A 17,054-nucleotide genomic window follows, 5' to 3' on the forward strand; every position below is an offset into this window, starting at 1 on the left:
TCACCTATGCAGGATATGGTGGACAACTTAACCAATTTTCATTGGAAGGTATAAAGATATGGAAAGAATTTGAATTTATTTTTATGAACACCATATAACAAAGATATGAAAAATCATAATGCATATTTAGGAAGATCTAATATGGATAGAGGAGGAGTTGTTGCATATTAAAAATATAAGTTCAAAAAATGATATGAGAAATTCCTGAGTGGAGTGCAAGTAATGGATGGAGGAAGAGTAACCACACACTGTTGTTTTTGTTGTGGTCTTCAGTCCTGAGACTGGTTTGATGCAGCTCTCCATGCTACTCTATCCTGTGCAAGCTTCCTCATCTCCCAGTACCTACTGCAGCCTACATCCTTCTGATTCTGCTTAGTGTATTCATCTCTTGGTCTCCCTCTACGATTTTTACCCTCCACGCTACCTTCCAATACTAAATTGGTGATCCCTTGATGTCTCAGAACATGTCCTACCAACCAATCCCTTCTTCTAGTCAAGTTGTGCCACAAGCTCCTCTTCTCCCCAATTCTATTCAATACCTCCTCATTAGTTATGTGGTTTACCCATCTAATCTTCAGCATTCTTTTGTAGCACCACATTTCGAAAGCTTCTATTCTCTTCTTGTCTAAACTATTTATCATCTATGTTTCACATCCATACATGGCTACACTCAATACAAATACTTTAAGAAATGACTTCCTGACATTTCAATCTATACTCGATGTTAACAAATTTTTCTTCTTCAGAAACGCTTTCCTTGCCATTGCCAGTCTACACTTTATATTCTTTCTACTTCGACCATCATCAGTTATTTTGCTCCCCAAATAGCAAAACTCCTTTACTGCTTTAAGTGTCTCATTTCCTAATCTAATTCCCTCAGCATCACCTGACTTAATGCGACTACATTCCATTATCCTCGTTTTGCTTTTGTTGATGTTCATCTTGTATCCTCCTTTCAAGACACTGTCCATTCCGTTCAACTGCTCTTCCAAGTCCTTTGCTGTCTCTGACAGAATTACAATGTCATCGGCGAACCTCAAAGTTTTTCTTTCTTCTCCAATGATTTTAATACCTACTAAGAACTTTTCTTTTGTTTCCTTTATTGCTTGCTCAATATACAGATTGAATAACATCGGGGATAGGCTACAACCCTGTCTCACTCCTTTCCCAACCACTGCTTCCCTTTCATACCCCTCGACTCTTATAATTGCCATCTGGTTTCTGTACAAATTGTAAATAGCCTTTCACTCTCTGTATTTTACCCCTGCCACCTTCAGAATTTGAAAGAGAGTATTCCAGTCAACATTGTCAAAAGCTATCTCCAAGTCTACAAATGCTAGAAACGTAGGTTTGTCTTTCCTTAATCTTTCTTATAAGATAAGTTGTAGGGTCAGCATTGCCTCACATGTTCCAACATTTCTACGGAATCCAAACTGATCTTCCCTGAGGTTGGCTTCTATCAGTTTTTCCATTCGGCTGTAAAGAATTCGCGTTAGTATTTTGCAGCTGTGACTTATTAAACTGATAGTTCGGTAATTTTCACATCTGTCAACACCTGCTTTCTTTGGGATTGGGATTATTATATTCTTCTTGAAGTCTGAGAGTATTTCGCTGGTCTCACACATCTTGCTCACCAGATGGTAGAGTTTTGTCAGGAATGGCTCTCTCAAGGTTGTCAGTAGTTCTAATGGAATGTTGTCTACTCCGGGGGCCTTGTTTCGACTCAGGTCTTTCAGTGCTCTGTCAAACTCTTCGCGCAATATCATATCTCCCATTTCATCTTCATCTACATCCTCTTCCATTTCCATAATATTGTCCTCAAGTACATCACCCTTGTATAGGCCCTCTATATACTCATTCCAACTTTCTGCTTTCCCTTCTTTGCTTAGAACTGGGTTTCCATCAGAGCTCTTGATTTCATGCAAGTGGTTCTCCTTTCTCCAAAGGTCTCTTTAATTTTCCTGTAGGCAGTATCTATCTTACCCCTAGTGAGATAAGCCTCTACATCCTTACATTTGTCCTCTAACCATCCCTGCTTAGCCATTTTGCACTTCCTGTCGATATCGTTTTTGAGACGTTTGTATTCCTTTTTGCCTACTTCATTTACTGCATTTTTATATTTTCTCCTTTCATCAATTAAATTCAATATTTCTTCTGTTACCCAAGGGTTTCTACTAGCCCTCGTCTTTTTACCTATTTGATCCTCTGCTGCCTTCACTACTTCATCCCTCAAAGCTACCCATTCTTCTTCTACTGTATTTGTTTCCCCCATTCTTGTCAACTGTTCCCTTATGCTCTCCCTGAAACTCTGCACAACCTCTGGTTTAGTCAGTTTATCCAGGTCCCATCTCCTTAAATTCCCACCTTTTTGTAGTTTCTTCTGTTTTAATCTACAGTTCATAACCAATAGATTGTGGTCAGAGTCCACATCTGCCCCTGGAAATGTCTTACAATTTAAAACGTGGTTCCTAAATCTCTGTCTTACCATTATACAATCTATCTGATACCTTTTAGTATCTCCAGGGTTCTTCCATGTATACAACCTTCTGTTATGATTCTTAAACCAAGTATTAGCTATGATTAAGTTATGGTCTGCGCAGAATTCTACCAGGCGGCTTCCTCTTTCATTTCTTCCCCCCCAATCCGTATTCACCTATTATGTTTCCTCCTCTCCCTTTTCTTACTGACGAATTCCAGTCACCCATGACTATTCAATTTTCGTCTCCCTTCACTACCTGAATAATTTCTTTTATCTCATCATACATTTCATCAATTTCTTTGTCATCTGCAGTGCTAGTTGGTATATAAACTTGTACTACTGTAGTAGGTGTGGGCTTCGTGTCTATCTTGGCCACAATAATGCGTTCACTATGCTGTTTGTAGTAGCTTACCTGTACACCTATTTTTTATTCATTATTAAAACCACTCCTGAATTACCCCTATTTGATTTTGAATTTATAACCCTGTATTCAAGTGACCAGAAGTCTTGTTCCTCCTGCCACTGAACTTCACTAATTCTCACTATATCTAACTTTAACCCATCCATTTCCCTTTTTAAATTTTCTAACCTACCCGCCCGATTAAGGGATCTGACATTCCATGCTCCGATCCGTAGAACGCCAGTTTTCTTTCTCCTGATAACGACGCCCTCCTGAGTAGTCCCTGCCCGGAGATCCGAATGGGGGACTACTTTACCTCCAGAATATTTTACCCAAGAGGACGCCATCATCATTTAATCATACAGTAAAGCTGCATGCCCACGGGAAAAATTACGGCTGTAGTTTCCCCTTGCTTTCAGCCTTTCACAGTACCAGAACAGCAAGACCATTTTGGTTAATGTTACAAGGCCAGATCAGTCAATCATCCAGACTGTTGCTGCTGCAACTACTGAAAAGGCTGCTGCCCCTCTTCAGGAACCACACGTTTGTCTGGCCTCTCAACAGATACCCCTCCATTGTGGTTGCACCTACGGTATGGCTATCTGTATCGTTGAGGCACACAAGCCTCCCCACCAACGGCAAGGTCCATGGTTCATAGGGGGGACCACACACTGTATAGTTTAAGTATTAAATGGTTAAAACTAATGTAAACAAGACTGAAAATATTGCTGATCTTTCAGACAATGCCCTCCATAAGAGCTAACAAAAAACACATAGCCATGTGCATATGCACATTGCTACATTGTCCCTGCTGACTACAGTCTCAGTGCAGCAACAAACTCAGATGCAGCATGGGGACAGTGTAGTTAGCCAGGACAATGAAGCCATGTATGTCTTTGTGTGTTTTTAGGAAGACATTGTCCAAATTGTAATTTGCATATACTAATATAATGGAAGGAAACATTCCACGTGGGAAAAATTATATATAAAAACAAAGATGAGGTGACTTACCGAACAAAAGCGCTGGCAGGTCGATAGACACACAAACAAACACAAACATACACACAAAATTCAAGCTTTCGCAACAAACTGTTGCCTCATCAGGAAAGAGGGAAGGAGAGGGGAAGACGAAAGGAAGTGGGTTTTAAGGGAGAGGGTAAGGAGTCATTCCAATCCCGGGAGCGGAAAGACTTACCTTAGGGGGAAAAAAGGACAGGTATACACTCGCACACACGCACATATCCATCCACACATACAGACACAAGCAGACATATTTAAATATATCTGCTTGTGTCTGTATGTGTGGATGGATATGTGCGTGTGTGCGAGTGTATACCTGTCCTTTTTTCCCCCTAAGGTAAGTCTTTCCGCTCCCGGGATTGGAATGACTCCTTACCCTCTCCCTTAAAACCCACTTCCTTTCGTCTTCCCCTCTCCTTCCCTCTTTCCTGATGAGGCAACAGTTTGTTGCGAAAGCTTGAATTTTGTGTGTATGTTTGTGTTTGTTTGTGTGTCTATCGACCTGCCAGCGCTTTTGTTCGGTAAGTCACCTCATCTTTGTTTTTATATATAATTTTGCATATACTAACATTCATTGCTGGATGGTGGCCATATGTGCAGGAGATTGTGTGTCTGGCAAGTCAGTGAGGAAGTGGAAAGTCCATTTTTGTGAAGGCCAGGAGTGTTTTAGTGATGACCCGAGACCAAGCCAGGCAAACACTGTGATCATGGCTGAATTCATCAACAAGGTGAATGATCTCATGAGAAGTGATCAACATTTCACAATGCGAATGTTGGCAGTGATGGTGTGGGCCATTGTTGGAACAGTGTGGGCAACTGTACATGTTAGGTGACTAGAAGGTGTGCATGCAGTGGTTTCTGAAGATGTTCAGTGAACCACAAAAGGAACTTTGTGTGGGTCTAGCACTGAAACACCTGTTTCAGTGTCATAAAGACCCTGCTTTCCTAGAGTGGCTCATCACTGGTGACAAGAGCTGATGCCATCACTTAGTGCCAGAAACAAAGCAGGACGGCCTGCATTAAAAATTTCATAGCTGTACCCTCAGCAGACAAGGTGATGTTCACTGTTTTTTTCAATGTCTGGGTACCAAGACTTACTGAATTCCACAAGCATGGCAAAACCATTCACAGTGACATGTACTGTGAGACACTTTGTAGCCCAATGAAGGCCCATCAAGAGCAAATGATCTGGGCAGCTATTGGAGGCAGTGATTTTGCTCCCTGATAACATTCATTCATATGTGTCCAAGGTCATACAAAGTGTAATGGCCAAGTTCAAGTGGGAGAAGCTTGAGCATATGACCCACAGCCTGGGCATGTTGCCCTGCAACTCCCATGTATTTGGTCCAGAAAACAAGGCATTTCAAAGGGAAGCACTTCAATTCAGACAAAAAAGTGGACACAGTGAAGGATTGGCTCCTGCCATGGCCACGGGAGTTCTGGGAACATGGAATCCTTGGTCTCATGAAACAGTGGGATAGTTGTACTTAGGACTCAGGTGATTACCTTTAATTAAAAACTTCAGTTATATCTACTATGTTGTTTTGTACCTTTTCTTTTGAACAATCCTCATAAGATAGTACCTTGAGGAAACAGCAGAGTAAGACAGAAATCTTTCAGACTGCTCAAACAATTACATCAATGTTAGAAGTAGATAAAAGAATGTCATACAGTCAACTACTTAGAGAAAATCAATTTCTAGAACTTTTTTGTATGTACATATTAGAAACTTTAATAATTACAAAAGCAAAAAATGAACAATAGTGATCCTTGTATATCCTGTAACAAATCTGTGCATAGCTGCTATAAAAGACAAACAAATGATGCACATGATCAGCAGAAAACTACATCAATATTCCAAAAAGGTGTGTGCCATGTTAGTATCACATTATATAATGCACTTCTGAGATACTTTATGTAAAAATAACAGAGAAGTATAAATTAAAATCATCATTAAATGATAACTAGATTTAGCACCACTTCTTTGTACATGGGAGTACCCGGAAAAAAATTGTACCATCCTTTGATGCTACACTACTGGCCATTAAAATTGCTACTCTATGGAGATGGCATGCTACAGACATGAAATTTAACCCACAGGAAGAAGATGCTGTGATATGCAAATGGTTAACTTTTCAGAGCATTTACACAAGGTTGGCGCCAGTGGCGACACCTACAACGTGCTGACATGAGGAAAGTTTCCAACCGATTTCTCATACACAAACAGCAGTTGACCAGCTTTGCCTGGTGAAATGTTGTTGTGATGCTTTGTGTAAGGAGGAGAAATGAGTTCCATCACGTTTCCGACTTTGATAAAGGTCGGATTGTAGCCTATCGTGATTGCAGTTTATCCTATTGCGACATTGCTGCTCATGTTGGTCTTTAAATATGTCTGCTTGTGTCTGTATGGGTGGATGGATATGTGCGTGTGTGCGAGTGTATACCTGTCCTTTTTTCCCCCTAAGGTAAGTCTTTCCGCTCCCGGGATTGGAATGACTCTTTACCCTCTCCCTTAAAACCCACTTCCTTTCGTCTTCCCCTCTCCTTCCCTCTTTCCTGATGAGGCAACAGTTTGTTGCGAAAGCTTGAATTTTGTGTGTATGTTTGTGTTTGTTTGTGTGTCTATCGACCTGCCAGCGCTTTCGTTCGGTAAGTCACCTCATCTTTGTTTTTATATATAATTTTTCCCACGTGGAATGTTTCCTTCTATTATATTGATACCTATTATTCTTACGCGTAGTAGTGATACAGTCAGAAATGAAGCACGGCAATTGACTAGATTTTTAAATCAAAGATGACTCTAATTTCTGTGCAGAATGTAATGTACTAAAGAGGCGTCTGCAAAGATTTTCAAGCGGAGAAAAATTTTCGCGAAACTCTCATTCAGAACATCTCTAACACAGTCTATTATTTGGTTCTTGTTGATCATTATCAAAGAAAGCAGCAGTGTAAGTAACAACAAATAGCAGTTTCTTGCCATTGTTTTGCTAATGAGACGATTCCTCTCTCTCTCTTAAAAAAAAAAAGCGGCGGTAGCACGCACAAAAGCAAGCCCTGCCACGAGCGGCGACAGGCTGTAAACACTCATTATCAGAATGCAACAAACAATGCATGACACAGTACAGTAATGCATCTTCAGCTTAGAGTGACGTATACACGCATAACAAAGAGAATGGCACTTAACAGATCAAAGAAAAATAAGCAATCAATTCAAACCAGACGATGCACATGAAAAAGGAAGGGTACCCGTATAAATACGGATGGAGCACCTGACACATAGCAATGGCTACCTGGTAAAGCTTAACTGCTAAGATTACGTCTCGAACCAAACTACTGTAGCTGTATCGTCATTCATTCGACCTAAACTGTGCCTCATATTACAATGGACCAACATTGTTTCGATTTGGAGGTGCGGCCTAAAACTTTTCTCTCCCCTTGAATTTCAAGTCTCAAATTTCAGGTGCAGCTTAGATTCGGGAAATTTTTTTTTCCTTGACTTCGAGTCTCATTTTTCAGGTGCAGCTTAGAATCGAGTGTGGCTTAGATTTGAGTAAATACGGTAGTCATACCGTCGCTTAACCTATGTCACCAACTCCATACAATGAAGCCCCTTCCACAGAGCCAAGCCACCCATGGCTGTTGCATCTGTAGTGATGAGCAGTTCCTCTCAAAATATACCAAGAGTCGCACTGAATCGTTCACAGGCCGTAATTTCCCTCCTAAACTTGTACAGAAGCAGATCTCCTGTGACTTATCTCTCCAGTCACCCACCACTTCCCAAAGTCCCATCTTCTGGTCACAGAGGAGCATTTCCCTCATGACTCAGTACCACCCAGGACTGGAGCAAGTGAATCACATTCTCCACCAGGGTTTTGACTACCTCTCATAATTCCCTGAAATTAGAAACGTTTTACCCACTATCTTCCCCAGCACTCCCAACACCAGCTTCTCTGAATTGTGCAGATGGGAACCTCCCTGCAATATATACTATGTTCTCATAATCCTCCTGGCCTCAACATTTGTTAGTCATTGTCTTTCAGCCATCTATCCCATTTACTGTTCTGACTCCACAGCTTTCTACTTCTCAAACACACTCACAGTCTTCACCTCCTCATTTCCCCCTTTCACATCCATATCGTCTAACCTCCTGACTGTCCTAGCTGCCCTACCCTCTCTCCACCTAGTCCCAGTATGCTCCCACAAACAGCATTTTACCATCCCCCACCATAACCCTCCTTCCCCCTCCCCTCACCACCCTCGCCTCCTCCTTACCCCCACCACCCAGATTGGTTCTCCTTTCTCCTACCATGCACAGCTGCTTGCAGTCTGGCCCCAGCAGCCAGAGACAAGGTCACATGTGTGTGAGTTCCTTTTTTGTGAATAAGTGTATGTATGTTGTCTATTTGGAAGAAGGCCTTCTGGCTGTAAGCTTGTGTAGTAGTCTTTTTGTTGTGCTAGTCTGTGACTCACCATCTCTACTGCATGGTGAGTAGCAATCAATCCTTTTTACAATGTTATTTCTAGATGAGAAATAATTGTATTTTACTGTAAGAAAAGTTTGTGGCACTTAAGGACCATCCAGTGTCTATCGTACACAGTGTGACACTAGATTTACCAGACTATTAAATAAATAATAATTTTAGTATAAATAGCAGTTAACACTTACTTGCACTCATGTTTGTTCCATATGTCATGACATGTGAGAGGTTCTTGGCAAACAACTTCATCACAGGATATGTTAGATAAGCAATTTCTTTCCACATTTTGAGCTAGAACAGCTTGTGCCCACTGAGTACCATTCACTGATGGTGGAAGAGGAAGATTTTTGCCATCAAAACGTATATCATCAATGCACCCTGAACACACAAACAGATCAACAGTTAAAAATGTATTAAATGCACATGTATGGTACAAAATCTACACACTAAAGTTTCAGTTATAATAAGGTTGCACTGTAAAATGTGTATAAATGAATAATCAGTACATTGGTATGTAAGAAGAAATTGATTTTCCTGAAAGACCATCTGATAGAAATTAAAAATCTTGATAAATCTTTTATCAGCTTTTCTATCTCAAAGTTGTTCAGAAACTAACAGATATATTACACAGCCATCAAATACTGTGAGGGACTTATGAAACCTACTAGACAATGGGTTAGTGCAGTTTTTTAAATGAGAGCTATTTTTCATCTGTTTACCTTGTTGTAGTGCAGGAAATGACCATTCTGTAGTGCCGGTAGCACAAATTAAATAAATATTGTGTGTATTTTATACTTTACTACACATATCACATTGTTTCATGCCTGTGTGTGTGTGTGTGTGTGTGTGTGTGTGTGTGTGTGTGTGTGTGTGAGAGAGAGAGAGAGAGAGAGAGAGAGAGAGAGAGAGAGAGAGAGAGAGAGAGAGAGACTCTATTTTTCAAAGTTTGAAACTAGCCCATATGTCCAAAATAGCCAGTTAGTAACTTTCACAAAAACATCATTTACTGTTTTCATGTTTCTGCTCCTTTGCTCAGCTTCAAACAAAATCCTTGTATAATTTGCAAATAGGGCAAATTCTGCCTCATGACTCCCACAAAAATGTATACAATTAACATAAAGCAAGACAGATAGTGAGATAATGATTGAACCCTATGGGATTCCAACTGTAATTTCTCCACATGCATATGTGGTATCATCCATCTTTGTATTACACAAACAGCTTAGGGTACCTCACTGTATTCTGTTTATTATATAAGAGCTACACCAGGTATGTGCTGAACTACTTATACTATAACAACTTCTCTAATAGGAAAGAATCAAACAATTAAAATCTGGACTGGACTAAAAATAATATCAAAAAGACAAGATTGCTACTCCCCACATATAGGAGGTTTCGAGTGACAGATAGAACCATTGGAAAAAGACTGCTAGATATTATTAGCTATCAGACTCAGTCCTTCACCAAATGTAGACAAAACACACAAACAGTCACACTTGCATAAAACACACACACACACACACAAACACACATACGTGACCACTGTAATCTCTCGGTTTAATCTGGTGGCTGTGTGTGTGTGTGTGTGTGGGGGGGGGGGGGGGGGGGAGTTGACAAAAGGGGAGAGAAGAGAAGTAGAGACTGGGAAAGAACAACCCAGGTGGTGCACTGGTAGGATGGAAGGTGTGTGTAAGGCTAGAGAGAGTCTGGAAGTGGCTAGAAGCAGGTAGAGAACAGAGCCTAGTGAAGCTTGAGGCCTTTTAGTTCCAAGAATGTGCAGTTCAGGAATACTGGTGTTGGTGGGAAGAATCCCGGTGGCACAGGCTATGAAACAGTTGCCGGAATCAAGCACATTGTGTTGGAAGGTACACTCATTAACTGAGTGTGCGGCTCTTTCTTGGTTCACAGTTTGCTGGTGGCCGTTCATGTGGGCTGACAGTCATTAGTGGTCATGCTCATATAGAATGCTGATGGTTGCAGCTAGTTGGTGGATCACACAGCTGCTTTCACTGGTGAGCCTCCCTTTGATAGTGTAGGAGACATCTGTGACAGGACTGGAGTAGGTGCTAGTGGGAGGTTGTATGGGTCAGGTCTTGCATCTTGCATCTAGGTCTACTGCAGGCATGTTGACTATGGGACAAGGGTTTGGGAGCAGTGGTGAAATAGGGATGACAAGGACATCATGCAGGTTGGGTGGGCAGCAGAGCACCACTGTGGGAGGATGAAATGAAATGATTGTATGGCATTATTACCCAGAAGATCCAATCTAGAGTTGTTCAGCTGCCTAGTGCAAGTCTTTATTTGATGCCACTTCAGTGACATGTGTATTGATGATGATGAAAACAACAAACCACATAGTCAATGAGTGGATAAAATCTCCAATCTAGCCAGGAATTGAACCCAAGCCTCCTGAATGGGAGTCAGCTCTGCTGGCCAGTCAGGTATGCAGGTGGAGGGATAGCAGGACAGATCTCATTTCAGGGCACAATGAGGGGTAATAGAAGCCCTGGCAGAGAAAGTAATTCATTTGCTCCAGTCCTGAGCAACACTGAGTCCCAAGTGGGATGCTCCATTGTGGCTGGTCAGTGGTTATGGGGGTATGGTTGGTGTGGAGAAAGGGGTCTGTTTCTGGAGAGGGTGGGGTTGGGTAATTTCAGTCTGTGAAGGCCCCATTGAGACATTTGGCATATTTGGAGAGGGAATGCTCATCATTACAGATGAAATGCACATGAGTGGCTAGGTTGTGTGGAAGGGACTTCTTGATGTGGAATTGGTGGCAGTTTCAAAGTGGATGTATTGTTGGGTGTCAGTAGGCTTGATGTGGATGGAGATACTGATACAGCGACTGGTGCAGGTTTTCTGTATTTGCGTACAAATGCATGCTGAATGGTTGTAATGACAAACATTTCATGTATTTTAAGACACAAAAACTCTTCTCCTGCTTTGCTACCATCTTGTACAGTGCTGTCACAGGTCTGCTGTCTAGCACGCACTTGAGCAGCAAGGTGGCTTTTCTTAAGTGTATCTATCTTTTCATGAAAAGAATGATCCATCTTTGTATGTTGTGTACTTGTCAATAAACAGTGCTTTGAAACATGATGAATCAGTTGGGCTAATCCTGTATACTACTATGTATATCCCATTTCATGTTCTGTTGTATCCAAATGCTTTGAAATGCTGTACTGGTACTCTCTGTTCTGCCAAAAGTTTGTCTAGTCCAATATGGGAATTAGCTGCCTGATAAATGACAAAGTTAAATTTGAAAGTAAACTAAAAATGTTCCTTCTGGGCTATTCCTCTTCTTCCATAGCAGAGATCTTATTCAGGAAGTTTAGCTAACTTAATGCAAAATTGTTACTTTGGGTTAATCAAGTAAATATTTTTTTCTGTTACATGAACTCATCTATAAATGGGAACTACAAATTAAGTTAATAAACTGTAAACTGACATATTCCATGTTATTAGATAATATCTTGCAAGTGACACATGGAACACATAATTTACTAACATAGAAAAATTAATGAAAAGCTCAAGACTACACTTTCTGTCACAGAACAAAATAAAAGATATAACTAAAAACAAACTCCTTCAATTGACAGCTAAAGCATATATATATTGGACAGTGTGTACTATTCAGGTAACATAGAGTTGGGGTGGATAAACACTTAACATAAATTAATGATAAAACCTGTCTGCCATGTTACAATACATTTTCTCAATATAAAACATGTTACTGGAAATATTAGGCCCAAGACCATTGTTTTGCAAATTCCCTTATATTTTTCTGAGCTCAATATTTAATTTGGTATGAAGGATACTCACTTCCTTTTTTTAAAAACACAAATGAGAAAACATGGAGATAATATGTAGTATAAACATATTGATATTTGTGTCAACTGAACAGTGTGTGTGTGGTTTTGTTTCTATTTATGTTTCTGTCTTGTTCCATGTTCTAGTAATTCTAATGCTATTGGGATCAACAGATATTGTTATAAAACTAAAAATAATAATAAAAAACAGTTGTTCTTTGCATAACACATCTCATAATACTTACCATTCTGGAAATCACCAAAAAATTGAAGCATATTTTTACTTCCAGTTTCTGTAGATCCACCAGCATATAATTCATTTTGTACACTAATAAAATTCCACTGATCGCTTTCATTATAATATCGGCCTTCCCCGACATCAAGTTTTAGAATGGCTGTAAAGCCATACTGTGAAACCTGTGGGATTTTTTCAAAAGTCTCAATTACTTACAACATTACAGATAATGAATTTGTGATGGAAATGGAGTTAAAATGTTAAGAAATTGCAAATTGCAGATCCAAACAACTAAACAAAATGAATAACATTCATCTGAAATGTGTCACACTCCTGTTTAATGGAAAACTCTATTCACACAGATGTTAAATTCACAATGAGACAGTAGTCTCACCTGTACTTACCTTCATGAGGCATAAATCCCAGGCTCAGTCCTTCCTCCCCAAACAATATGGTTTCCTCTCAGCATGACTTCTGAATGATCTATGACCACTTCTCCCTCCTCCCCCCTTCCTGCTCTTCTGCCATCATAAACACTCATCCATCTATCCCACCCAAGACCAGTTTAACAGAAACATGGAATGGTGGAAACAGGCATGCAGGAATACTGGTCTGGGTTCTGATGAAATGTAGGAACTCAAAAACCAAGACTGGTTCTATGTCTTGTCTTAGAAGAGAGTCTGAAGGGAGGCAAACTAGAATTTATAGCATTTGCGTATTAATAAATATCTTTTAACAATGTTGACATGGATACAATGTTTGGAATTCTGCATTTATCAGTGGTATAATATAGGGAGTGAGAGGTTATCTACCAGATGTACAAAAACCTGATTGCAGTTATAAGAGTAGAAAGACATGAAAAAGAGACAGAGATGATGCCTACTGTCCATGTTATTCAGTCTATACCTAGAGAAACAAGTAAATGACACTAGGGAGAGATCTGGAGAGGGAATTGTAATTCAGAGAGGAGAAATAGAAATTTTAAGGCTTGACAATGACGTTATAATTCTGTCAGTGTTTGCAATGTGCCTAGAAGACCAGCTGAATGAAATTAATAGTAATAAAATGAAACACTTGCAACCATTATATTTATGTTATTATATTGCAATCAGTTTTGGTGACTCAATACACCATCTTCAGGCATTAACTGACACTGAGAGGGTGACCTCCAATCATATACATAATCCCATCAGTGGCCAACATATATGAACTGGTTTCTGCAGATCATGTATATGATTGGAGGTTACCCCCTCAGTGTCAGTTCTGTAGAAGGAAGCCCGTGTACATTAGCCTACTTATGGGATCATCTATACAATTGGAGATCACCCCCTCAGTGTCAGTTAAGGCCTGAAGATGGTGTAATGAGACACAAAAAATAACATCAAAACGATGGCTACAGGTGTTCACTTTATTACGTAAGTGAACAACTGAAGTCTGACAGACCATCGACCACAAGGTTTGACATACAAAAATGAAACAGGTAGTGTTCTGAAAATAGTTTGTATGGACACAAATAAAAGTAAAATATGGGTAACAAAATGTAACTGATTTGTCAGGTATTTATGAAGGAATTATATTAGCAAATGAGACACTGTTAACAGCAGATGAGTTTTGCTATTCTGATAGCAGAATATCTGTTTATGGCAGAATGTGGTGTTATACCTTGCCTGGCCACTGCTTCTGGTAATAAATGGCATTCAATGAAGGTGATGCTGTACCTTTTTGCCTTGGAAGCACCTGACTCAATCTTACTTGCAGGTGTGAACCAAGCAGTCATTTTGCAGGTGGATTAATTGAAATTAATCATGGAGATGTAGGTGAACAGAATGGATAGGCTACAATCATAACAAAAGGAAGAGCACAAATTTGACTCATAATTGAGAAATATTCAGCATTCCAGATTAACAAGATAACATGAAAAAAGTATTAAACACTCAAATTGTGAGAAAAGAGTCTTCGGTATCAAGCAAAAGTATTCAATATCAAGTTCAAAGGTTATTGAGCATCAGTTAGAACCAGAGCTACAAAACTGAAATTACTGAAACACCTACAAGGGTGAAACAAGTGAGAGACAGGAACATTAACAGTGAGGAGCAACAGTGGAGCATGATGGCTTGTTGCCTATCCTGCAGGCTATAGCATCTTGCTGGGATGTGCTGATGGTCACTGGCAGTCACCCTTTAGGTCCTCTGTGATGGACCTGGACGCTATGTGCTAACTACTCCAGAACACTGACAGAAGTGTGGTTGAGTGAACCTGCTGGGTCCTATTTAACAACTTTGTCCCAGCAAGGAAACTACAGCAGAACCTCCTTGCTAATCCTACTCCTACAGGACAGTGAGCCCGGAGGGGGGGGGGGGGGGGGGGGGTGGAGGGAAGGAGGAGGAGGAGGAGGAGGAGGACGACGAGGTTAGATTATCAGAGGAACACTTTTATTGACCCATAACATAACAGTACAGTACAGTACAACTTCAATTTTGGACTGTGAATATTGTCTGAAATACTGGTCCATGTTAAAATAGTAGCAAAGCAAAAAGAAAATGTTGAAACACTAAGAAATCTTACCCAAAAGTGTAATGTTCAGTAGTGCCTGTACAGTAAAATACATCTTTATATAATGGTAAGATACTGTTACAATGAACATAACTTTAATACCTGTACATACCTTATCACAGTACTGCATTGACACACAACTGACTTGCACCCAACTGTTTAAAATATGACAAATCACACAGTAAAAAACGTTCTATTCATAAGCAGTATGAAAAAACTCTGTTATGCTTTTTTGCTTAGTAGACATCAACCTAGATTTTGCCCCAATGTTTCACCATTTCCTAATCCACAAAATGTCTATTGGGGTAGACATAGAGTTTTGTTCAATGTATTGAATGGGTGTATCAAATGCATTTTTAGTGTCTAATGTGATAGATTCATTGTCTTTGTTGCTGTCATCATCTTTTTCGTTCTTATCAGTTGTTTGAGTTACAGTGTCAATGATTTGGTCATCAGTTAATTTTGCTTCCATTGTGCATTCAATGTCAGCTGTACTGATCCAGTCACTCACATCACTGGGATCACCTCTGATTGTGAAGACAGTGTCACATATTTTCACGTAATTGGTGCTATAATTAAGTTTTACACACTCTAATATGTAAGAAGTACACAGTGACTAATTTATAAAACAAATGCAGCACAGTAATAGTTATTGACTGAGCTAGAAACAAGTTATTTCATACTAAATCTGATCAAACTATCACACCTATCAATGGTCGACTGCCTACTGATCCATGTCTTAGATAATTAGTCATTGACAAGTCTAGACCTGACTGTAATGTTGGCTGTGTATGTAAAAAAGCACCAGAAATGAGATAGTTGGACTGAGGCAGGTGTCAGACCATCTAAGGTCAGATCAGTGCGGTTCTGTAGGGTAGACACTATATTCTATTGCCACCTTAAATGGCCATTTCTGCAAAAAATTATGTATCTTTTCAGTGAGTTCTGAGGGAATTCACCAGATCTGTGATGTTGCTATTGCCTGGCTGGTTGTAACTGCCAACTACATCCCATGAATGTATTCATCCAATCCTGGTGTCCTTCAAACGAAGGTGTCTCTCTAATGGTCACCGCCATCATGCTGACCACCAGTAACTATAGTTGAAAAGTGTTGCCTTAAAATTTAATCTGGTCCAAAATGAATCCTGTAGAGAGGGTATAGTGTTAGGTAATTTCCATCTCTATCTCTCTCTTCTCCCAGATTCACAGAAAATTGGAAAGCAGGGCTTTCACTTCTTTTAATTTATATGTTAAAAATGGTTCAAATGGCTCTGAGCACTATGAGACTTAACATCTGAAGTCATCAGCCCCCTAGAACTTAGAACTACTAAAAACCTAACTAACCTAAGGACATCACACACATCCATGCCTAAGGCAGGATTCGAACCTGCGACCGCAGCAGTTGTGTGGTTCCAGACTGAAGCGCCTAGAACCTCTCGGCCAGTAATTTATATGTTAAATCACTTTTAAGAAGTAAAGACAGTAATAAATGCAAACTGGTAAAAACAACAAAAAAGTTTCTCTCAAAAGAGAGATATTGTTGCAACTAATATTAATTTAAGTGTTGGCAAACATTTTCTGAGAGTATTTGGAATGTAGCCCACCTATGTAAGTTAAATATGGATGATGAACAGTACAGACAAGAAGCAAATAAAAACTTTAAAAATGTGGTGTTGCAGTAGAATGCTGAAAATTAGATGGGTGGGCTGGCCAGCTAATGAGGAGGTACTGAATCAAATTTAAGAGAAAATAGATTTACAGCACAACTTACCTAAAATAAGGGATAAATGATAGGGAACATCATAAAGCATAAAAGAATAGTTAATTTTCAATAGAGAAAAGTATGGAAGCTAAAAACTGTAGGGGGAGGCCAGAGTGTGACTTAACAAAGCTAGTGGATGTATACAGCAGTAGTTATGCAAAGATGAAGAGATTTGCACAGGATAGGCTAGCAAAGAGAGCTGCATGAAACCTGCCTTTGCACTGAAGAGCACAACACCAGGTGTACTGGAAGTTTGGCCTCCCAAAGGTATGTACTAACCAGTCCACCTGTCTCTTTGTTGGTTTAATAATATTTCAT

General features: G+C 39.8%; 1 protein-coding gene across 1 annotated transcript in view; it reads right to left on the reverse strand.

Annotated features, from left to right (window-relative positions):
- LOC124803259 (neural-cadherin-like) overlaps positions 1–17,054 on the reverse strand; it is a 121,275-nt gene that overhangs the window by 34,365 nt on the left and 69,856 nt on the right. Inside the window, exons 7-8 of the mRNA XM_047264442.1 lie at positions 12,432–12,603; positions 8,566–8,755 (exon numbers count right to left, since the gene is read on the reverse strand). Of these exons, the coding sequence (XP_047120398.1) occupies positions 8,566–8,755; positions 12,432–12,603 (362 nt within the window). The remainder of the gene's footprint in view (positions 1–8,565; positions 8,756–12,431; positions 12,604–17,054) is intronic.

Source organism: Schistocerca piceifrons, chromosome 6 (assembly GCF_021461385.2).
Source record: "Schistocerca piceifrons isolate TAMUIC-IGC-003096 chromosome 6, iqSchPice1.1, whole genome shotgun sequence".
NCBI lineage: Eukaryota > Metazoa > Arthropoda > Insecta > Orthoptera > Acrididae > Schistocerca > Schistocerca piceifrons.